Raw genomic sequence first — 24,465 nt, forward strand, 5'->3', positions numbered from 1 at the left:
AACGTGACGGCGGTGGAGGGGGCGGGGCCTGCCCCGAGAAGTGCCGGTTGGAGCCGGTGCCTCGCGCCGCGCTGCGGTTTGCCTCGCGGACGGGGCGCGCGCGGGGCGGCGCGGGGCGGCGCGGCGCGGGCCACGCTGCGCGCGCAGGTCACTCACGCCGCGCCACGCGGGAGGCGGCGGCGGCGGCGCGGGCAGGTAAGCGGGGGGCCGCCGCCGCCCCTGGCAGGTGCCCGCTCCCTCCGCGGGAGAAGGTGGGGCCGGAGCGGGGCTTTCCCGGGACAGCGCGGGGCGGGCCCGCACCTGGGGCCGGGCCGGGCCGGCGGCGCCCCGCTGCGGGGCGGCTCCGCGGGGTGCGGGGGAGCCGGCGCGCGCCGGTGCCGGCTGCGGGGCCGGGGAGCCGCCCCGCGGCCGCGCGGGTGGGGCGCGGAGAGGGAAAAACCCTCTTCTGATTTGCGTAACCGATGTTTGCGCGTGTCCTCGGGCGACCCGCGGCGCGGCAGGTCGCCTGGGGCTTCCTTCCTCCCGCGCGGGCGGGGCCGGGGCCGGGGCCGGGGCCGGGGGGGAGCCCGTGGCCGGCGGCGCCCGGCGCGGCGGCACCTGCCCGCGCCGCGGCGAGCGAGACCGCCGCCGCCCGCCGCCAGCGCGGCCCCTCTCTCGGGGCGGCGGGGCCGTCTCGCGTGGCGGCTCCTGCGCGTGGTCCTCGCTGAGCTGTCGGGCGGCCAAGACTTAGTTCGGGCCAGTGCGTCCCGTGGTGGAACCGGGACCGTTTCCTGGCCCCGGTTAGCAGTCTGGCTGTGGTGAATGCTTCAGTCACTCGTGGCTGAGCCGTTGACGCTGACTTCCCCAAAGCTCAATTTAATATAAAAATGGGCATTAATTGTGCAGGTCGGGTAGGCTGTGTCTGAAGTGGCAGCTAATGTGGCTGTTTAAAAATAATAACTTCAGGGTTGCAAGAGAATAAACTAGGGTTAATGTGGTCGTTTGTGGTTTCAGCATCTGAGCACATATGTTGTGCTGAGCCTCAGCTTTCCTTGTCTGCTTACTGAAATGGTAAGGAAGAGTATGTGTTTTTATTTCCCAGGGACCTCTCAGAATCCCGCCTTGCAGAGACAGCTGATCTGAGGGTCATCGTTTGGCTCTTAAACTTTCAAGAGGGGAAAAAAATAACCTCAAGGTTTAAGTAAGGAAGTCTTATAGGATATCATTAATGCTTATTATTTGTTGTGTATTTTATACATCTTCTTCACTATGTGTAACTAAGCTCACTGTGCAGGAAAAGATGACTTCTCTGAAGTAAGCAGTGCTTTTCTTCAGTCCTCTGGTGCTGACCTCTGCAAGAGATGTGAAGTGCAGCAAGGAGGTTGTCTCCAGTACAGGGCCAATGGCTAGGCTACAAGTTTTCCTCAGGGTTTTACTGCGTTTTTAAAACATTATTATAGCTAGATAACACAATGTTTTTTAGAGTTTTACATTAGCAAATATTTTATGTTTTACTGAATTTTATATTAGTGCAATGTAACTAAGTTTTGCTTTCATGAGTATGGCTTCCTTTGAAAAGGAGGACCTGAGATTTAAATGTGTTTAGGAAAGTTCCATTGAAATGACAAGACACCTGAAACCTTTTGAAAAGCTGGCTGAAAGCTAGTAAGATTTCTCTGATGAGATGCTTTCTTATAGGTACAAAAGCTGTATAGACTGACAACACCTAAACCTTATCTTGAAAATGTTTTCATCAATAAAATAAGCATTGTCTAGAAGGTTGCTCTAAAAGGTTGCTCTAAGCAGTAGCTCTTAATAGCAAGGAAAACTGCATCCTTAACCAAGGGGCACTCCAAAGTGATTAATCAAATATCTTTGTATTACTTTTTTTTTTTTTTTTAAGTAAAATTATAATACTACAGGACTCTACTTATGACTCATTAACATCCTTTTTTTTAATGGAGCTATTTACTTTTCTGAATGAAATTTTTCTTCATTTCCCTCTCAAACTTATATGGAGAGGAGGAGGAAGGATTCAGAACTTGTAGAAATTATAGAAATACATTAACATGTTTGGAAGAAGCTCTTGGAAGAAAAGCTGATGGTCTGACTGTACTTTTTTTCCTTTCTCTGGAAAATGTGAGCCTCATGAGGAAAAAGAAAATTGCCTTTCTTTTCTTGCATGTTACTGATACAGCTGCTCTTTGAAGTTGATGAAAACATATTAAGTAGATTTTAGGCAGGGTTCAGCAATGCTCATGAACTATCCATTAGTAATGCCACATTGTAAAATGAGCTTTGTAGAAAAATATTAGAATGGATTTCTGAATGTGAAATGGAGAAAATACATCTCTCATTTCTTTAGCACTACTGCTATGTCTGCAATGCTAGAGGTAGAGAAAGGTAAGATGGCTCTTCCCATAATTACATATTGCAAAAATATTGGGTTAGGAGTTGAGACCCTTGGTTCTAAGCCTACTTATCCTGCAGGACTCTAGGAATACTTCTTCAGTTTACGATGCCTCCTAGTAGGACTAAGGAAATAAAGTGTGGGTTTTACTGATCAGTACAATGCCTATTGGAATGTTTCACACTGCTGTCTGTATTGCCTGCTCTAACCTGTTGTCTACGTTTATTCATTCTGTAGGCATCCTTATAACTGATGTTCAAACACTGTCTTGCAATTGGTGTTATTTTTGCAAGTTATTCTTGCAGTTTCTTTGCAGTGGTTATGAAGATAATTGGTTCAGGTATCATGGGTAGCCATGTGAGGGGACCAGGCAGGGGAACACAAAGAAGTGGAATTAATATTCTATTTTTAAAATATCCTGTAATTTAAATGCTTAAGTAGTATTGATTATGTATTTTAGCAACAGATACAGTTTTTAGCAAATTAAAAATACATATATAACTTCTGAATAACTTAATTCTTGTCAACTGGAGATAAGCCATGTATGCCCTGTCTAATAAATATTTATATCCCATACGGAGTTAAAAATCACACATCCACAAACTTACAACTGTGCTTCATGGTAGTTGGTAAATACAGCTGAGAGGCTATGGCCTGCATTTTTTTACCCTAGTATTGCAATAGACATTAGAACAGACATTAATGTCAGGAAACTTGTTATGAATCATGCAGTTTTAAGTTATTACTAACTAATCTGCATATTTGTATAAACTGCCTTGTATATACATTCCAATAAGTTGTACCATATTTGGAACGTAGACTACTTTTTATTTGCAGTTATGCCTGTGTTGTGTTCAGAACACATTAGTTCCAAATTCAAATCCTGTCTAATCAAAATCAAATAGTAATTTAATACAGAGCTGAAGTTTCAAGGCAAGCTCCTTCTCCAATTATTTAATTTAAAATTACTGACAAAAGATGACTATAACTTCTGGGAATGTAGTATGTTGTAAAGAAGGTAGACCATACAGCTCTTCTGAGAAAATGATTGAGAATACAGTTTGGGGGGTAGTGCTGGCATGCTACCTTCTTGTAATCTTTTATTAATCAGAATTCCATAATCAATCATTCATTAATCAGAATGGAATTGTGGAGAAAAGGACTTTTAATGGAATATTTTCAATTTAATTCTTATTGCTGTCATTGCATTTCAAAATACTATGTTCACATACCCTGAATTAGTCTTACAAGAGAAAGACTTCCGTGGAAAGTGCACAAATTTTGTGTAAATTCTGGTATTCTAAACTGGTATTAAGTTTCTTATGCTTAAGTTGAGAATGTAGTTGACTGTAAAACTGAAGAGATTAAAAATATCAATAAGGAATCCGGTCATATGGATAAAGAATATGGTAGTAAAACAATGTTTATTTAATTATTTTTGCTGCTAATTGTTAGTAGGCTTAAGAGATTGTTTCAGACATGAAAACTGAAACGTGATTTGCTTGTTTGGGAGAAATTAATTTGAGTTATGGTTTTAGTTTATTATAGAAACAGTGTTCTAGTTTTATAATAAAGAAAACTTTAGCTCACTCCAACATAATTAACGTAATGCTGTTTTTTTTAAGCTCTCACTTAAACCAATACAAACCCATCCACCTGACCCCCCAGAACTTAGAGACTTAGTTTTGCGAGAAGGCTGTCAGTGTTCTAGGAATAGTTCAGGTTGCCAGATACTTATTTTGGTATTTTCTGGTAGCCAAATAATCTCGCGTGAAAATACAGAGCTGGAATTCATTAACTGCAGGTTCAGACTTTAATGATAACAGAAATATTTACTTTTTAAAATATTGTTCCCCTGAATGAAACCAAAATGGTGGTATTTTTGCTGTGTGATCTGAAATGTTTAAAGAGAAGTGCATTTGAAAATTTTTAGTTGAAATTGTCTATTTCTAGACTATGATTAAATCATTAACAAGTGTGATAAATTCACACTGCCAGCCCATGAGAAATGGAAGTGTGAAAATGATTTTTATTGCTTTGCCAGTGCATTTGCACTGCAGGAAAGCTGTTTTCTAAGTAAACATCTTATTTAAATAGTAACATTGTTTAAATATTAACTTTGCGATGACACTGACTCAAAAAAGAAAAGGGGAAAAAAAGGGGGGGAAAGCACCAAAACATCACTTAATTGAAATGAGATGAAATATTTCAAATTTACTTCACCAAAATTAGTATTCAGTTTATTACAAACACTGGGCTGGAGGGTTTTGATGTGTTTTTTTTTTTTTTTTTTTAACTTCAAAATTCTTAATTGTCTTTGGTGATGGTAAAATCTTGACTTGCATTTTTGAAGTTACTGAACTTGGTTTCATACTGAAAAATGTTTTTGTTTATGTAATATTGCAGCTATCTTAAGAAGCTTACCAACTCTTAGATCTCTTTTGGTCAGCCTGCTGTTAAAGTTTTGGGCAGTGGCAGACTATATATGTTGCATAATATAGCTTGGACTTAATGGAAATATAAAGAGTGAATACAGGTACTAAGCTGATTTTGTATTTTTTCAGGTAACTAAGCAGGATTAATGTAGTGGTCAACTCTGATCACTTGCACTTAGTTATAAATTTACCATTCTTCCAGGAGATGCTTTTGATAGGTATGCATAATGCTGTTTTTAGCTCTCTGATCATGAAACCGTAAAAAGTTATGTTTAGGTATTAGGTATGTTAGGTATTACAATATAATTTGTACCATAATGTGAAATTTCTCCTTCAATCTTTTTATCTCATTCAAAGAAAAAGAAAAACGTAGCTAGGCCCTTTGTCCATTTAATAAATGCATAGTATAGACAACAGAAATTTTAGAGATTGAGATGACTGTGCAGACAGCACGTTCCCTACTGGAGGTCTAGTAAAACCTATCACATTTCTATTTCAGATGAGCAGAGCTTCAGTTTGGGGGGGGGGGTCGTTTTGTTTTAGAAAAAAAACTTTGCTAGGGGAAATCATTAAAGTAATAGCAAGATGGGTTTCAGGAGAGTTTGCACGTATAAGGAGTAGCTGAGTTTGAAACAGATGCACACTGCAGATTTTACTTATTCTCATCACTTTCTTAGCTATTTAGCCTGAACATCTAAAATCAAATATTTCATCTTGTCAGGTTGGCTTTCAAGGACAACTGTCTTTCCTATTAAACAAGATGAAATACTTTTTGTTCTAAGAAGGGATACTAGCCGCTGCTGAAAAACCTGAATCAGCTTTCTAATGTCTCAACTAATAGAGTGAAATCAGATGTGTTTCCGTATGGCTGCCCTGATAATTATATTTTCCTAGATGCAGTTAAATTCTTCTCTGTGGTCTGTGGAAATCTTCTGGAAAGACTTCATAAAACTTATGCAGCATCAGGAAAACTTAAAATCCAAACACTTTTTCTTTGCCTATTCTTAAATTCTGTAGCTATGCTAGAGTGTGGTAGCAATTATCTTTGCATACAGAGAATATATTTGACTTCTGATCTTGTTTCATGTTTTCTGTTTGTTCTTAACATCTGTTATCCTGATAGGACACTGTTTGGTCTTGGTAGTCTAATAATACTGAAAAAAAAATCAACTTCCTTTTTAGTACAAATGTTGGAATTTTTAACTTATAATACTAGATAACTGTTCATATTTTAGGAAGATCAGGATTATTCTAACTAGAAAAAAAAGAGTATAAATATGAGTTTGTTGGAGTTTAGGCAAAGAAGATAACTGAAAGAGATGAGCCTCTGTTAGGATTAGTAGCATGTGTGCTTCCAGCAGAATTTAACAGTACCTTTTGTATAAACCGAAGAGCCTCTTTCATTACCTATTAAGTGCTATTACTATATAGAACTCATTGTTTAAATATTTAATGAATGTGAGAAACATTAATATAATTTTACAGCTGCGGAAATTGAGATAGAAAGAAATAAATTTTCTTGACAAAAGCTATTCAGCAATTTGGAGGTAAACAACCCTATTAACTGTGTTGCTCATCGTTATTGTATCAGAAAGCAGTTCTTTGACCTAAGAGACTTAAATAGAATGGAGATTCGGAATATCCAAAACATCAAATTTTGGTTCTCTGCTCTGAAACATTTTCCCCTTAGCCCTTGGAGCGTTTAGGAGCAAAGCTACCGGGACTTCCTGAAGCATGAAAAATATTGGCTGCTTCCTTCTCAGTTTGATGTTGTAATCCTCACAGACTCTTTATCTAGAAATGTCAAGTCAAAACGTGTACATGATGTAGTTAATACGTTGTTACTTCTGGTATTGCGTTACCACACAATGTGTATTATGTTGATAGACTAATTATAGCAGCATAACATCTTCATGCTGCTATAAAACTGACCCAAATGCTTATATGACGTCTTGAGTGGGCTTTGGAGTCCGCAAAGAATTCTGCTGTGACAGCAGTATGGCTGGTGGTACTTTGGAAACGAATTCAGAGCTCGTTTAGGTGTGTGGACATGCTTCATACTTAATGGTTCCTGCTTCCAAGAATTTATCATTATTTCAGACTTGAATCCTGTAACTTCATGAAGCATGTCTTGGATATTCCTAGGGTCTCTGAGCCACTTATAATTTTTCCAATAATCAGTCTATTGAAAAGAGACAAAGCATTTTTGAGCAACTCCCTGCATTTTAATCAGGAAATATTTTTTTTATTATTATTAAGTATTAACTGTTTTATGCTGCTGGTCTCTGTACTTTTACTGCCTTTAAAGAATGAAGATGTTATGATAAAAGGATCTGCTGGTAGGGAAGCCTTGTAACATTAAGTAGTTGATATTCTCTAGTGTTATTTTCTTCTGCTTTGCATTCTGATGTCTTGAGCATGACAGTACAATGAATGAACATAGTAAGCATCTGACTTCTGGAAACTAAAGGAATAAAAAAATTAAATTCCTATTGTATTAAATTCCTACTTATCTCGGTGTGCCGAACTAAGATACTATTGAGTTTTCCTTTAGAATGCTAGAGGGATACTGCCAACAGCTTTGTTTTCTTGTTCTAAGCTTGTATTTCTCAGCATGAGGAAGACCCAAGAATGTGGTTACAGGAACAACAATGCAGAAAAAATGAGTTTGATAATCTTAATTCAACTGTGTGAAGTTAGAGGGTTTCTTTGTACCTCTGAAAGGTGGCTATGTTAGTCCTGGGATGAAGGACTTGCAGCATACTGTTGTGTAGGATGGAGAGAGCTATAAGAAGTATAGCATGCCGCAAATTATCGGTCCCAGTCTGGATCTGATGAGGTTGCTTTTGGTATATCTTTCTCTGTTAAGGAAAGATGGGTGAAGAGCTAAGGTGAGTGTTTGTACTTACCACTCAAATTTGCTCTGAGATTTCCTTGGAAGTTGGAGGTAAGGACTGTTTGTAGTACTGGTGTGCAATTTCTGTATTCAGCACTGCAGTAGTGGTTTTAAAACTAATTAGGGGTGGGGTAAGTAACAAAGGAAGCTTGGTTTTTAGGTATCATTTGAGAGCATAATCTGCGCCACTACCCTGGTATCTTGCTCAGCACATTTGGGCTGGAGCGTTTGACTGCATGGCATGTCCGCAGTCATCTCTGCAGAGGGTTGTCTCCTCCCACGCTGGTTTGATTAAGCACTAGCTGAGCACAGACAGACTATGCGTTTCTGTCCCGAGGAGGCAGACGTGTTTCCCATGTTGTTCTATTCCCTCCCCCACACCCCAGTATATTCGCACTCATCCTTTTCGTATGCTAGAAAACCTGCTTCCTTTTAGTCTAATTTCTTAAGAATCACCATTTCTTTCAGTATTTAGTCTTGCAGTTCAGATTTTTTTGTTGTTGGCTTTTTCTAAGATGGGATGATAACGCTGTTCAGCCATCCAAATGGATTTTGTACTGGGGGTATTATCCTTTAATGTAGAAATGTTTTGTTCTTAGGGCAGTATCATTGCTGGTGGTTCATATTCTTCTTACAAAAGAATAGTACAGGTAGATTTTTTTTTCTCTCCTCCCCCTCGCCATCTTTTTCTGATCGCTTCCCAAAAATGAGTCATGATTTACAGCAAAAAATTTAGTCATTTGCATGTTTTTGCATCTTGTGCTATTCCTATTGTTCAGTCTTTATAGGTGCAAAGTCTATTTTTCCTTAATCTAGTTGTTCCTTGTTCGGCATGGCCTGTGACCTGTCTCCCCTTCTGTGAATTCTTTAAAATTACCAGGTTTGTCTTAGTTATTTTAGTATGGGATCACTCTGAGTGTGGGATTTTTGTTTTGTTTCCTCTGAAATCTGGATTAAATCCCTCATACTTACCTTGTCTAGAAAACCAGTTAATTTATCAAAGAAACACATCTAGTTGGTCTGACGAGCTCTGCTTAATTTCTGTACATCTAATTTAGTGCTGGATTTTAGAGCTATTTTTGAAGGAAAAATGAATTTGTAACTTTCTCCTTTTCCTCTTTCTACTTTTTGTATCTTTCTCCTTTTTTTCCTCCTCTCTTCTTTCCTGAGTTAGAAAGGTAAAGTAAGCTTCTACTCAGGAAATCAAAACCAGAAAATTTTCTGTTTATCTCTGTTTAATTGGTTGTTAATTAGTTCTCTAAGCTTGCCCTTGTGAAACACTGGCAGGTATTAGCTTGTTCTGCAATCATGAGGCAAGTTTTTGTTACTTACCGGAACATAGTAGTTTACTACTTGAAATAATCTGATTGTTGTTTTGCCTGAGTAACAATGAGGATAGAAACTCTTGTACTGACTCTAAATGCACAACTAAATATTTTATTTGTAGGTGCAGAGAGTATCACACCTTTTTTTGCTAAAGAAGGGATGAAGTGTGTGGGGAGGGTGGTCTATCTCACTTTTCTTGGAGCTAATTCCATACAAGAGAATCAAAAAGTTATGACAAATTACTTAGTTTCTTTTCTGTAGGTTGAACGCTGCCTAAATACCTATGATGGTTGAGACTCTGCTGGGACAGTATCTCGCTGGGTGGCACATGTGGTAGGCATAAGATTGTATACTTCAGTCTCTTAAAACTTCTTTCAGCATATTTGTCCATCCTGATTAGGCACTTCAGCTGGTGGTAAAGGTTGTGCAGGTGGTGGTGCACAGTTTAGCATTTAGACTAACGTATGACCTGAAAGGGCAATTTGATATTCGTATTCTAGCACAGCTCCTGACCACAGCTGAGGGAGTATGTCTGCTTTCCCCATTCAGGATGTGGACAGACACTTTGTGAAGCTGTTCTGCAGGCTGATCCAAAGGAGAACTGTTTGTTTTTTTGCATAGGATGACATCAGTTTGCAGAGCAAATTCACCTTGCTGTTTGCATGATTGTTAGCTTTGATACAAGGAAGGGATGGTGAATATATATATAGAGGTAATGCTGGTACAAGACTGTCCACAGTGATGCACAGATGCAGCAGAACTGCTGAAAATTCTGTAGTTCTACTGTGACTCTTCACAGTCGAAAATTGTTTGGAAGTGCAAGGCTGCTTTTATTTCTTTCTGCTTTATCATGTTATTTACGTCTTTTCTTTTGAACTTGTTATGATAATCTCTGTAATTTAGTCCAAGGTCTGATCAAAAGGCAATATATATAGAGCTGAAGCTGTTCTGGACAGCTGTCAGAAAATAACTTGACTTATTGGCCAACTAAATTTGACTTATGAGGTTCTTTGAAATACAGTGATGTGGCAGGTAGGAAATATCTGGCTCCTTAATCGGGGAAAAAAACAAAACTGCATATCCAGTCTGCTGTTTGAACCTAGTGTCTCAATGCTCTCTCATTCCTGTTTCACAAAAATCCACTAACACTTCAAAAAGAAGGTATGCTTGTCTACAGGAGGATCCTTGGTATGTACTTTGAACATGCTTGGCTTTAAATTTATTTTTAAATTATTTTATTCATTTTTTTTTTACAGCTTGGGAGCTGATCCTATTTCTGTGGACCTGTCTCCTTTTTAAAGCCAATATGAACTGACTTTCTGTTGTTGCATTAATTTGTTTACTTCATAATGGGAAGTCTTGGTTCTAATGACAAACTTATAAATACAATTCTCTGTGCTCTTAGAAGCCTAGAGTTGTTTTAGCAGATCTCTTTATAGTAGAAATGCATGCCCTTCTTGTATTTCTTTTTTTTCTTTTCTTTTTTTCTTTTTTCTTTCTTTTTTTATTAAATTCAATGCTGGAATTTTGTTTTACCTGAAAATGCTGTTGGCCCAAAAGGGAGAAAAGCAACCTAATAGAAGATTTTGCTTTGTTTTTAAATACTAGTGTCTATGCTGAAAATAAATGAGATGTGACTAGATTGGATGGTGCCATGTGAAAGAGATCTTAAGGGGTGGTGTGTGGTGCATTTGGGGTTTTCTGTTGTTGTTGTTGGTTGGTTGGATTTTCTTTACACTCCTATTTTCTCCAAAGCGACTTTCTGGAAGAGAATCTATGTTTATGCTTTTTTTCTTTTTTTTTTTTTTTTTTAAATACTCTGTATAGTGTTATCTTCTGTCTCTCTTTTTCTCTCGTTATAGAACATCTTCCAGTGCTTTTTCATATAATAAAGGATTTTGAGTGCTTCTTTAAGAATTGCTGGGGAGATTCCTGATAGCAGAGCTTCCAGGTGTCTGGTTTTTGGTAGATAATAACAATGTGGTGTTTTTGACTGTCCTTATAATTCTCTCTTGAAGGGAAATATTTGAAATGTAAATGAAACAAGCAAATTTTAAAAATCTTTTCTTCCAAAAGAGAACAGGTTTTCCATGGGAATACAAAATAAGTTAGTCAGTTAGTTAGTAAAATAAACACTGGGGTGAAATAAAACATGTTTCTAAGTGAATTTTCCATTTGGATTCTTTGCATAAGCAGAACAAAGCACTCTTACGAACACTGTTATTCTCATATTTATTGTAATCAGTATTTTAGATGGTAATATACTTTTATTTTTAAAGTTTAAGTTACAAATTATATTTTTGTTAAACAGCATTAAGAGGATAAGAACAAAAGTTGAAAATAAATCCATGGAGCCCAGCAAAGCCACTGCAGCTTGACTGAAGATTTGTGTTAGTGCCTCCTCAAGGCAAGAGGAGGCACAACACTATCATATTTGTCTGCACAGTGGAAAGCCTTCTTATCTCATGACCTAAGGGTCTGTAGTTTTGCCTATCTGGGCAACTGGTATGTCTGGAGATGTTCTGTCTCCTTCATGAGCATTTGCCCAGTTGGCATGTCTTACTGCCAAAAAAGACTTTTATACTGGTTGCCTTGAATAGGGAGAAGCTTTAATACTTGCATATTGATGTTATTTAATCAGAAGTTAACTGGCTTATGACTCAAGGAAGACACTTTTTTCTAGAGTGCTGCAGACTGAGGTTGGAAATGCATAATGTGGTGTACCTAATCCCAGCCAGTCAAATTTCAAGAGTTTTGTGCTTGTAAAACAAATCAATTTGGAATAAAACTTATTTTCAGTTTAGATCGGAGTGCAAGATAAAATATTTCTCTTGCATTAAGTGTACCAGAGAAAGGAAGTAATACAAGTCAAGACAGATATTCTGTGTTTAGGTGAAGCTGCCTTTAAGAATTTTTTTCACCTAGTAAAAGAAGGACCTTTTGTGTTGAATCTAGGAATGTTCAAGCTTTTAAATAGTTCCCCAAATATCCAAAATATCTTTGTCTTTTTGCACTCTAATCTGTGTTTCCAGCTTGCTGCAGATATGGTAGTGGTTGTGCTGAATAGTAGCTGCTTAGTTTTGCAAGACTTTATCTGCCTTTTATGTGCTGTACAGTTCACTCTGAAGCAGTAGTTGGAAAGAAGAGTAACCTGTGTAAAGTGAAAACGTAAGTGTAGCCTAATTTACTAAATTTTTTACTAAAATCATGATTACCTTTTCTTCTCTCCTTAAAAAACAAACAACAAACAAACAAACAAAAAAACCCCAAACTGTTTAAGCAGCCTTCTCTAGACAGCAAGGACTGTTTCTTAAACAGTCCTGATGGCCAGAGCCTTTGTGAAAGTCAAAGCCTCTAGTTAATCCACCCACAGATGGTTGAGATCATCTATAGATATAATTAGTCTTTGATTATTATAAGTTTTCCATATTAACCTTTCAATTGGTGTTGTTGCTATATTCTTGAAATCTTGTGCTTGAGGAATATACTGATTCCTGCAGAGTTTGGGAATGTCTTCAGGTTTCTTTCGAATAAAAAAGGATAATCAATTATGCATGTTTAATTATCATTTGTGACCTTCAGAACAAACTGGAAAGAAGCTTTCTCTAATCTTATCTGAATGCTGGTCTGCATTCAGTGGAATACTGGTGCAAAAAGATCCCCAAACTGAATCTGCATGTGAACACAAGTAGTCAAAGTATAGATTCTGAAAGACTGTATATCAGATCTAGTGCTTGAGTTAAGTATTCTATCTCTTGTTGATATGCACTGGAAAAAATGAGAAGGTTGCAGTGAATGCTTTGATAAGAGTATGTATAGCAGTCTCCTGCCCCAAAACTTCTGCAATATCTATTCTTTCCTTGTTTAACGGCTTTTCAAAAATGAGATGGTGGCAAAGAGTTGTTGTCAAGAAAGATGTGTTTCAGATGATGAGTGTGGGGGGGTAAGGTTTCTTGTTATATATCTATTTTTCTTCTTTGGGAATGTTTGTAAGGCTCTATTTGCAAATGGAGGCTTGTGCTGTGTGTATAAGACTAATTGGATAGTAGGAATCCCGCAGGAGAGTCTCAGAAGAGCTCATTAAGCAAAATTGATTGCAAAATCAATTTATTGAATTTATTATTTAGTTTTGCCTCAAAACTTTGGAAGAAAAGTGATAGAGTTAAATTAGCTGGAAGTTAAGTTGGTATTGTAGTTCAGGAGCCACTTGTGATAGTTGCTTGGTCAAACAGTAAACTTGGACAAATTTGCTTAAGTATGTATTATTGTTCCCTAATTAGAGTTGAGAAGGCCATCCCATATTGTCAGAATAATAGAGTGAGGCTAAGGAGACTGGCTGAAAACTTTATGGATGTGTTTCTCTGGGGAAAAGCTCAAGTTAGGAGAGTCACTGGGATACTTGTCAAGGTATGCTATGCTATCGCTGTGTAAATCTCATTCAATTAACACAGTGTGTCAGAAACACCGGTTGCCTGCTTAATCAACAAAAGCAGTGTCATCTTAGATTAAAAAAAAAAAAAAAAAAAAAAAAAAAGCCTCCTGTCAGGCATTGTTTTTAGTCATCCATTACCCTTTGGGGGGAGAAATGTCTTGCTTCAGAGTCATCCCCAACTGAATGTGCCTGAAATTATGCAATCAGTAATCAAATTTGAGATGAATTGACAAAGTAGTGCAACAATAAATAGCATATTTTGATTTCTAGTGTTTATAGATAATATTTTTTAAAATTAAGTCCTTTTATTCGTATTTGATATTTGTTTCTGTTGACCAGAGTTCTAAGACTTTAAGTAATTAAAAAATTGCCTATAAAATGGTGATCTTTATTACTTTATTTTTCTGGGCTGAGGGGCAGTTCTAGTCAGGAGTAACTCTCCTGAAGTTGTCACTTAGCCTGGAGATAAACTTCTGTGTCTCATCTTTGAAGAGAAATTGCCAATTGAATTAGGCCATTTTGAAAAGCTTTTCTGTCTTTGATATGGTTTGACAGCTAGTGGAGATGAAATTTAGCAAGCCTCTTGCACTTCAGCATCATTCCATTTGGTTAGTCACTTTTGGCATACAGATAGGAGTTGAACTGAGGAACTTAAAATTTAAGAAAAATGGCTTGAGTAAAATAATCTTTAATAATTCATATTCATATTACACTTATTTCATATGCTGCTTACTTCTTTAATAGTAAGCTTTATTTCATATGCATAGAATTGTAATGAATATTCTTGCTTTAACAGGATTTTGAAAAAGTAGTCATCAGCAAGAGAACAGTTTAAATACTTGAACATTAATATTGTGATGCTTAATTTTTTTTATTAGAAAGTGTTCTAAAACCTGTTCTCTGAGATATGTAATAGAGACTAACAGCTCTCTGGTTCAGAGTAGGGAGGTGACAAAACATTTCATATAAACAGACCTTACAAAATTACATGGGTTGGTCTCATTTTGTGAGAATTAAATCTATATAAACACAAACCATTTTTTTTAGCATTATGGTGTTGAGATTATGCACATAATCAAATACATACAATATGTTTTTATTAAAATTGGTATAATCTCAATTTTTTCATGTTTGTAGTTTTTCAGTGACTGAAATAGTTTTAGTATGTTCTAATTTCTATGTATATATTATTTTGTAGGAGTAAATGCAATACTGATGCTCCTGTACTTCTACCTCCCTATATTTCTGTACTAGTTTCTACAGCTGATTCCCGTTGCTCTATTGAAAGGAATTTTAGAATAAGCAAGAAGCATGGCAATTCATGTTTTGTAGGAACTGAGAGCAGTGTTAAATTTCTCACTGAAACTTGTTTCTTTATATCACAGTCCACTCTTGATCTCTTATCTGATGATACCACTGAAATAAGATAAATAATTTAAGAATGAAGAACAAACTATGATTATATAGTTTATTTGAAGGCTTCATTAAAGAAAGGAAAGGCAAAACAGGAAAGTGCAGTTCAGCTCACAGGAGAGATGTTTAGGTAAGAATGCACAGGGAACTCTACTGCCAGTTGGTACACCTTTGGCTTCTTGCATGCTCAAAATAACGTATTGCTTGGTTGAGGATGCTTTTTGAAGAATTGTGGATTTCTACCAAAAGCTTTTTATCTGTAAGTCTGCCATGGTATATGTAAGTAATATTTCCTGTTATTTTCTTTTACTCTTTTAATCTTGTAGGATAGATCTGGATTTTTGTGATCTTGTTATGAGTAATTAAAAAACCTTCCACTCCTATAGTACGGAAGGAATTATAAAAATGATATTCATATAACATCGTTTGTGTCCACTTTTGGCCTTTCTTACATGATAAATCTCTTAAAGTGTCTGCTTCCTCTTTGAATTCGGAGAAGTCTGTTTTTAAGATGACTCTTTTTAAGACCAGAGACTCTATAGTTAATTGTCCTCTGAATCAGGCTTTGGCAACAAAAAGCAAGCAGAAGGAGAACTCAATACAAACTGGGTAAAGTACAGGAACTGCTGGAATTATTTAGCATAATTCTAACTCTGTAGAGTCCATTGCTGAAAAAATGTGTGAGCACGCACATGCGCACCCTTTCTAGATAGGAATGTTTTTATGAATCAGCTGTAGCTCTATAGACTGTCATCTTAAGTAGGTGTTAGATAAGAAGCCAAGCAGCTAGGGCACGTAAAATGAATCTCAAGTGTTAAAGCAGCCTTTATATTTAAGAATCCTGTAGATTCTCTTTCTGGAAAAAAGAAAATACATATATATCTTCAAATGAGATAGGAGTCAGTGAACTATACTTTTACTGTGGCCTTTTAAGATAAAATATCACAATGTATCAAAGTACATAAGCATTATTATATTAGTTTAAACCTTCTCTAATAAACAATTATTAAATGAATGTCTTAAAATACTGGGATCTGCCCAAGTCCCTACAGAGGCCCACATGTTCATCAGGAAGAAAAATTACTGCTATCATCATGCTAATTAGACCTTTCATACTGTTTTAAGCTCTCAGCCAATTTTGTGATTGTCATGACTTTAAAATGTTTCGTTTAAATACATGTTATTTATATCTTTTCCTATTCTTTTTCAGTTTCTGTTATTTTGCATGTTCATCTCTTAAGTGTGTATTCTTAACTGATTGGTTAGTAGGGATCTCAGATCTTTCCTTTAGTTCATGGGTTTTAATTCTAGGTTGGAACTGAAAAGTTTACTTTTCATTCTTCCATTTACGTTCACATCATTTCCAGTGTGAATTGAAACAGTATCCAGGTGGTGATCACTTTGGAATGGGTGTCTTAGTACTGATCTTTTCAGTATTTTTTTTTTTTTTGTTCTCATATCTCTATGAATTTATACTCAAACCCCGGAGAATTATGCAAAAATAACTGATTTTAAATGTACTTGCTGGTGCTTTTGCAGAGTGAGTTGGGGTGATTGTAGTTGATATTTCTCAAGTAGGGTTAGAGCATTTCAGCTGCCAAACTAGTAACTTCATGTAAACACTCTCTCTTCCCCTCCTTGTTGTCAAATTCTGGGTCTTTAAAATACTCTGCTGTGGAACGAATAATGCTCTAATAGTTACTGAAATTGCTACAGGAATCCTAATGCTTCATGATGTGATACTTTGTTTCCCTCCAGGAGGGCGCTGTAACCACCTGGCCTCCTCCAGTTGCTGTGGGTTGAGTGGGCCTGGTAAGTTTCCGTGGTCTATTCAAAATGGTGTTGTCACAGCATGGAAAATTAACTTACTTGGGGTCATTCTTGCCATCCCAATGTGAACATAGGAGAAGAACACAGTGCTGCCTCACTCCTGCTGTTTGTCCTTTCTGTAGCAGCCTTGTCAGTTTTCTGTTTGTTGGATCTGACGTTTCCAGTAAGAATTAGATAGAAGACAGTTTCTGAGATAACTGTTCTTTGGTATCTGTACTGCTTAGCAGAACTTTATAGTAAGTTTCTTCTAAGCTGGTGATGTCTTTGGTATTGCCATCGACACAGGACAAATCTTCATTAGCTTGCTCAGAGTGTAAAATATGGGCCTCTGTTTTTAGAAAACTGTTACTTCTCTACAAGCTGTTGATATATCAAAATTGTGACTGAACTCTACTGCTTGAAGCCTTGCATGTTGCTTGTTTTATTTTCATGTTACTCATTTGGCTAAAAAACAATTACTTTCCAGTTGAAAGAAGGCTAGGTCATGCAAGACTTTAACTTTCTGTTCTAGATGATCATGTCTGAGGATGTTCTAGTCCACTTTGTGCAGCTGTAGCAATGCAGAGTTTAGCAGATTCTGTTGTCTGCAATAAGACAACAGTTCTGATGAAAGCTGAAATGTCTGCTCTTTACTCATAATGGCTTCACTTACTGAAGTTTACTCAATGCTTTTCCAAACAGAATGAAGACAAATGCAAAGATGGCATGTCCAAGGAATTTTAAAAGGTGTAGGCCTCCTGACTGAAGATAGCTGTGTATTTTATTCTCTTTAAATAAAGTAAGTATCAATCCCTTATGAGCTTAAATATAAGTATTATACCTAAATATTTATTACAGTTTGTCAATTGCAGTAAATGGCTTATTCAATCAGTGTGAATTAGCCACAAGCATAAATGCTAAGCTACATAGCTTACATAACCATCATACCCCTCTGGTTTCATTTTTTTAATACCTGCTGTAACAGTTAAGTGTGCAAGTGCTGTCAAACCTATTTTTCTGAGCAGGTAATAAACTGTATATGTGTATGTATATATGTGTATATATATGTATATATTATATATAGCATTGTAATTCATATCTGAATGAAAATATTAGACGATAACAAGTTGTATTACAAAGTTGCATTTTCATTTCATCAGTATATGTAATTCTCTTGGTAGGGCAAAATGGGGAATGGCACGTAGTATGTGATGTAAACTGCTGTTTTAGAATTTATATGAACTATTTATTCTTGGCTGATTGGATGGAATGATTTAATCCATAGAATATTCTAAATTACAAAAGTGATCATGTTAACACATTGCTCTGATTCTAAGTCTTAAAAGAGAAATGTAACTTGCACTATTATAATACTTAATACTACTTCTATTTAAGGACAGAGGTGAAGAGCTATTAGTAATATCTCTAATAAACACTTTTTTTTAACTTCAACCTGCTTACTGCTTTTGCTTTTAACAGTACTCAAATGTTTGATCAAAATATGTTTCTCTTAACTTCTGGTGCTAGTTTCATTCTTTGTTTAAATTCTTGTATTCTAAGTAATTTTTCTTAAAATAAAAATGAGATAATGGCTAGGGTTAGGTATCAGAAGTTCTTGGGTCCTTTTGCTATGCTTTGGATGCTAGTCCAGTGTTATATATGTTTAAAATTGAAAAAAACAGTGATAAGCTGCAAGTGTTTAATAGAGAATTGTTAAAAGCAGTTTATCTCACTGTGTGTTTTTTCTTTTCCCCTCACACCAGCTGCTGTTCTCTCACAGGTGAAAGTCATGATCACGCTAACAGAACTCAAATACTTAGCAGATGCCCAGTCATCCTACCACATACTGAAACCATGGTGGGACGTCTTCTGGTATTACCTCACCATGATAATGCTGCTAGTCGCTGTGCTTGCTGGGGCTCTCCAGCTTACTCAAACCAGAGTGTTGTGTTGTCTTCCTTGCAAGCTAGAATTTGACAATCACTGTGCCGTGCCTTGGGATTTAGTTAAAACAAACCTTAACATATCCTCTAGCTCCACAGCACAAATAATCATCCCACTTAAAATTCAGAATGATCTTCATCGACAGCAGTATTCCTATATTGATGCAGTATGTTATGAGAGACAGCTTCACTGGTTTGCCAAATTTTTTCCATACCTAGTGCTTCTACATACCTTTATTTTTGCAGCTTGCAGTAATTTCTGGCTTTACTATCCAAGTACAAGTTCCAGGCTTGAGCACTTTGTAGCCATTCTTCAGAAGTGTTTTGATTCTCCATGGACAACGCGTGCCCTCTCAGAAACGGTTGCTGAGCAGTCCGTGAGGGGCTTGCCAATAGCCAAGTCAAAAGCAGTGATTTCATCACCTGGGAATTCAGTAGATATAGCTGCGAGCAGACAGTCTCTGCCATATACTCAACCTGGCTTAGAAACAACTGGAAGAGAAAATTCCTCAAGTGTTCTTGACAAAAAAGAAGGGGAACAAGCTAAAGCTATATTTGAAAAAGTGAAGAAATTTAGAGTACATGTTGAAGAGAAGGATGTCATATATACAGTGTATATGAAACAGATTATAGTAAAAGTTATTGTATTTGTAATAATAATAATTTATGTCCCCTATTATTTATCCTTTATTACACTTGAAATTGATTGTGTAGTTGATGTTCAAGCCTTTACAGGCTACAAAAGGTACCAGTGTGTTTATTCACTAGCAGAAATTTTTAAAGTCTTGGCTTCATTTTATGTTGTTTTAGTGATCTTCTATGGCTTAACTTGTACTTACAGTTTGTGGTGGATGTTAAGAAGTTCACTTAAACAATATTCTTTTGAGAAGTTGAGAGAGAAAAGTAATTACAATGATATACCTGATGTAAGGAATGACTTTGCATTTATCCTCCACTTGGCTGATCAATATGATCCTCTTTATTCACAACGATTCTCGATATTCCTGTCTGATCTGAGTGAGAACAAACTGAAACAGATAAATCTTAACAACCAATGGTCAGTGGAAAAACTGAAAAACAAACTAATAAGAAACTCCCAGGACAAGATTGAACTCCACCTTTTCATGTTAAATGGTCTTCCGGACAGTGTCTTTGAACTGACAGAAGTAGAAGTCCTAAGCCTCGAACTTATTCCTGAAGCCAAACTTCCTTCAGCTGTGTCCCAGCTAGTCAATCTCAAAGAACTCAATGTTTATCATTCATCACTAACTGTGGATTATCCAGCAATGAGCTTTTTGGAAGAAAATCTGAAAACGTTGCGTCTAAAATCTAGTGAGATGGGGAGGATTCCACCTTGGATTTTTCATCTAAAAAATCTTAAGGAATTGTGCTTAACAGGATATTTCATGCTAGATCATCACAACTCCATATACAATGAAAGCTTTCAGGGGCTAAAAAATCTGAGATCAATTCACTTGAAAAACAACCTTTCCCGTATACCTCAGGTTGTTACAGATCTTCTGCCTTCTTTACAACACTTGTCTATCAACAATGAGGGAAATAAACTGATAGTGCTAAATAACTTGAAGAAGTTGGTAAACTTGAGAACCTTGGAATTAATCTGCTGTGATTTAGAGCGCATTCCCCATTCTATTTTTACCCTGAACAATTTGCATGAAATTGACTTAAAAGAGAATAATCTCAGAACAGTAGAAGAAATAATTAGCTTTCAACATCTTAAGAACCTTTCTTGCTTAAAACTGTGGCACAACAGCATTTCATATGTTCCAGTGCAGATTGGTGCATTGTCAAACCTGGAACAACTATATCTAAATTATAATAATATCAAAAATGTTCCATTGCAACTGTTTCTTTGTAAAAAGTTGCACTATTTGGATCTTAGCTATAATAAGCTAACTTCCATCCCTGAGGAAATCTGTTATCTGACCAATCTGCAGTACTTGGCTTTGACAAAAAACCATGTAAGTACAACTTTTAATTACTTAAAAAACAAAACAAAACAAAAAAAGGAATCTTAGTCTACCCTTTTTTCCAGAACAGTCTCTGGTTTAAAATGCTTTTGTGGTGCTCATGGTAAGCGTAAACCTAGTAAAGTTGAAAGGTGGTGGTGAGTGATGCTTGTTTTGATTACTAAGACTTTGGTATCATCAAAGCTTGTATACAAGTACTGTCCCAGTGTGCAGCCCCTTAAAGGCTCTGGCTCATGAATAGAGATAATGATTGGTTGGGTGGCTGCTGAAACGTGTCTTCCCTTTCTCTGCAGCAATCTACCCAATTAGGGTCTTAATGGAAACATGCAGTTTTAATTTTTACCTTAAAATGCCAAACTAACCTTTAGTGAATCTGCAGCTGGTTTGAAAGCAGCTTATCTGTCTGTGTGATTGGTAGGACGAAAATAATTATAGCTGGTAACTCAGCAGTGCTAAACTGTCTGGCTCTGTAGCACAGGGCTCTGTTCACATTGGGAATTCTCTTTCAGTGCTAGTATCTGTAGGGTAGACCAGGATTGAATTACAACTACATTGCATGGGTAACTGCTTGTACAGATTTCACAACACTAGGAGATGCTAATATCTGTCCACAGAATCTGTGTTTGGTCTTCAGTAACTGATTCTTTAGGAGACAGCCTGTTTATCTCCCTTGATGTGTGCACACGCACATATGCACATAGACACCACTCCCATCATGCTTCTGGCTTGGTTTCTTCCTGTAGCAAAGCTTCTTCATAATAAAACAGGTGTGTGTGTGTGTATATTTATATATTTATATAAATATATATACATATTATACTGTTCTTCAGCAGTTATAGCTGTACTTTTCCCCACGTAATTATGGAAGCACTAAAAATTTCCCCTTTTCTTATCCTTCTATGAACTAAGAGCTTTTTTAACTTAAAATAAAGTTTGTAAGTGGAGAAAACATGCAGCCACATTTCTGCTAACAAATTTTAACATACATTATTTTCATTCTTTTCTTTCCCTTTTCTAGATTGAAATGTTGCCTGATGGATTATTTCAGTGCAGAAAGCTGCAATTTCTGCTTCTGGGAAATAACAGTCTGATGAGTTTGTCCCCTTGTGTGGGTCAGCTACTGAATCTTGTTCAATTAGAGCTCATTGGAAACTATCTTGAATCACTTCCTGCTGAACTGGAAGAATGTCAGTTTCTGAAACGGAATAGTCTAGTTGTAGAAGAAAGGTTGTTGAAAACACTTCCACCTCGTGTAAGAGACCGTTTACAAGCATGCTCGGATAAGTGCTAAGCTTGAAATGAAACTGTCGGTGCATCCTTTAAGCCTTTTACTTAATATCTCTCTAAAGATCAGGGCAGGTGGAGTGAAGGAGAGAACACAGTTTACAGATTAGTCTTAAGGTTAAATGCATTCAATTGAGTTGATTATGTTGGACAAGAAAAAGATATTTAGTCTTAAAGAAAAAAAAGCCTTTGGCAGGTAATCATATATTTGGATATGCAAATATGAATTATTGATTGGGTTCTCCTGGTTGAAATAATGTAATCAATAAATGTTTACTATAGTATTGGAATGGAAGAGTTGATTGCCTGACTACAGTGAATGTGTATGTACTCTTTTTTTTTTGGCCTATAGGAACTTTTTTCTGATGATGGAGATCATTTTAAATAATTTCTTTTCCTGCCATATGAGGACCAAGAACTATGTAGAGTTAATTTCTAAATATGAACTTTCCACTAATTTAGAACATGTTAAATTAAGAGTTTAAACTTTTTGAGCAGGTCAATTGCATGGAGTACACTGGAAATCATTTTTTCAATATAATTTAATTTTTTAAAGCTTTTTGAAAAGTGTTGAGCATTAACTCTGTGGCTGTGGTGGGAGAGAGTGTCTGAATTTTGCTATTAAAACCACTTAGATAATACCTGAAACCAGCTTAAGTATTTTGTCTTCAAAATAGTGAAAACAAAGTGAATTGTTTGCCTAGAAACTGGGTTGTAAGTCTGAAGAATCTGGAATTAGTGTTGTGCACATGTACTGGACAACAAATAATTGTATCATATTGATCCTCATAGAGAATGATAGCAAACAGAACATGGCATAGTAACAAAGTTGTCTTCTGTGTGTTGTGGGGATTTCGGGTGTTAGTGTAGTGTATGTTGCTATTTAACATTTTTATAACTTCTCATTTTTTGTCTGTCTCAATGCTTTTTCTCCACCTACAATTGCTGTAATTTGCTGACTGGGGAGAGAAGATGAAGGAGATATGTAATTAGGTACATGAATAGGGACTGAAAGGCACAGGTAAACCAAGCCAAATTTTCACACAACTTGCAAGTACATGGGTGGAAAAAATGGGAAAACACTATAAGCGGTGTTTCGTCTAGAGACAGCATATTTCCATAAGTTATAATGGTGAACTGAGCTCTAGTAATACCATCCTTAATATTTGCAAAACTGGATGGAAATAAAATGGTTGCTGATTTTACTTATTCTTTTGCTTTCTGCTTATTTATTATAAGTCTTAAATCTCCTGGAATTTATGATGTCGGCTAAACATAAGCTGTGCCTTGCAGGGGGAGAGAGAAAGGAGGAAAAAAAAAGAAAAAATGGTCTTTCCAGAAATATATACTTGAAAACTTTTTGTAGTGTATTAAAGTTTTCAAGACTTATAGGCTCAGTTGCAGATTGAATAGATCTGGTAAACTATGCTCTTAATGACTTCGTGTTCATCAAGCATGCTGGCTGTATATTTGCTTGCAATAATAAAGTCTTCACAGAAATGAGTTTTAGTATTAGACTATTGTCATCTTTTGTTCCCATTTCAGTGCCACTCTTCTGGAGAGCAAGGATTAATGAAAATTAAAATTTATAAAGCAAGTCTGTTCAGCACAGAAGTTGGAGATGTTTGCTGTAGCATTCAAGAGGTCTGTGCTTATTCATTGTACTGACTGCATTCCAAAGACCTTTGTAGTTCAAAAACTTTCTTCTCAGGGAACTCAAGTGTGATATAGTTATTACTTTTTATGTAATTCTAGAAATGTTTGGTTTAAACTAATTGGTTGCATTTATATGCAAAACAGTATTTATGGAACAGCGTATTTCATAAAATCCATACGTAGCTCTTCCAAACTCTAGTTTCAATTCATTTTCAGTTCTGTGATAGTTTTATAGGCACTGACATGGTCCACAAACAGAGTTAGCCCTGGTATATGTGATTAAACTGGAGTAGACTGATCTGTGCCCTTGTGGCTGGAGTTCTGTTAATAATTACAGTAAGTCTGTCTGGACTCTCTAAGATTGAAGAACATTTTGTGCCAGGATTTGACACACAAGACTTGCAGTCTAGTAACTTTTAAAAAGATTAAGCAAGATTTTTTTTCTTTAAAGTGTTTTTCATTAATTGGAAAGCTGTTTGAAAAAGTTAACAAGCAAGTAATTGTGCATATAGTTTTGGCTGATGACTTCACAACTTTTTAGCAGTGTTTTCTGCACTCTTCCATGATTGACGCAATGACAGAGGTGAACAATGATCTTAAATTAAGCATTCATTTTATGCTAATTCTTTCAAAGTGAAATAATAGAAATAATATAAAGATACTTCATTTCTAAAATGTGTAATATGGAAGTATTTGAAGAAACACCAAGAAATGCATAAGTATATAAAAAATGTAAGTTAAAAAGGTTACATTTTTAATTATGTAGAGCTCTAATATTTTTTCCATTTTGCACCCCATCAGAGGGATGTATTTTTCACTGTATATATGTAAGTATGAATGTCTATAAAACACCTAGACAGAAGCCAGAAAATGTAAGGGCTATAGTCTCTG

At 36.7% G+C, this 24,465-nt stretch overlaps 1 protein-coding gene across 1 annotated transcript; it reads left to right on the forward strand.

Moving 5' to 3' along the window:
* Nucleotides 1-151: 151 nt before the first annotated feature.
* Nucleotides 152-23,475, forward strand: LRRC8B (leucine rich repeat containing 8 VRAC subunit B). Its single transcript, XM_062581274.1, has 5 exons — nucleotides 152-195; nucleotides 16,650-16,703; nucleotides 17,403-17,499; nucleotides 18,464-20,625; nucleotides 21,653-23,475. Exons 4-5 carry the CDS (start codon nucleotides 18,490-18,492, stop codon nucleotides 21,923-21,925), a joined length of 2,409 nt encoding a protein of 802 aa, XP_062437258.1. The 5' UTR covers nucleotides 152-195; nucleotides 16,650-16,703; nucleotides 17,403-17,499; nucleotides 18,464-18,489; the 3' UTR covers nucleotides 21,926-23,475.
* The last annotated feature ends 990 nt before the right edge of the window (nucleotides 23,476-24,465 follow it).

The sequence above is a fragment of the Rhea pennata genome, chromosome 8 (genome assembly GCF_028389875.1).
Source record: "Rhea pennata isolate bPtePen1 chromosome 8, bPtePen1.pri, whole genome shotgun sequence".
Lineage (NCBI taxonomy): Eukaryota > Metazoa > Chordata > Aves > Rheiformes > Rheidae > Rhea > Rhea pennata.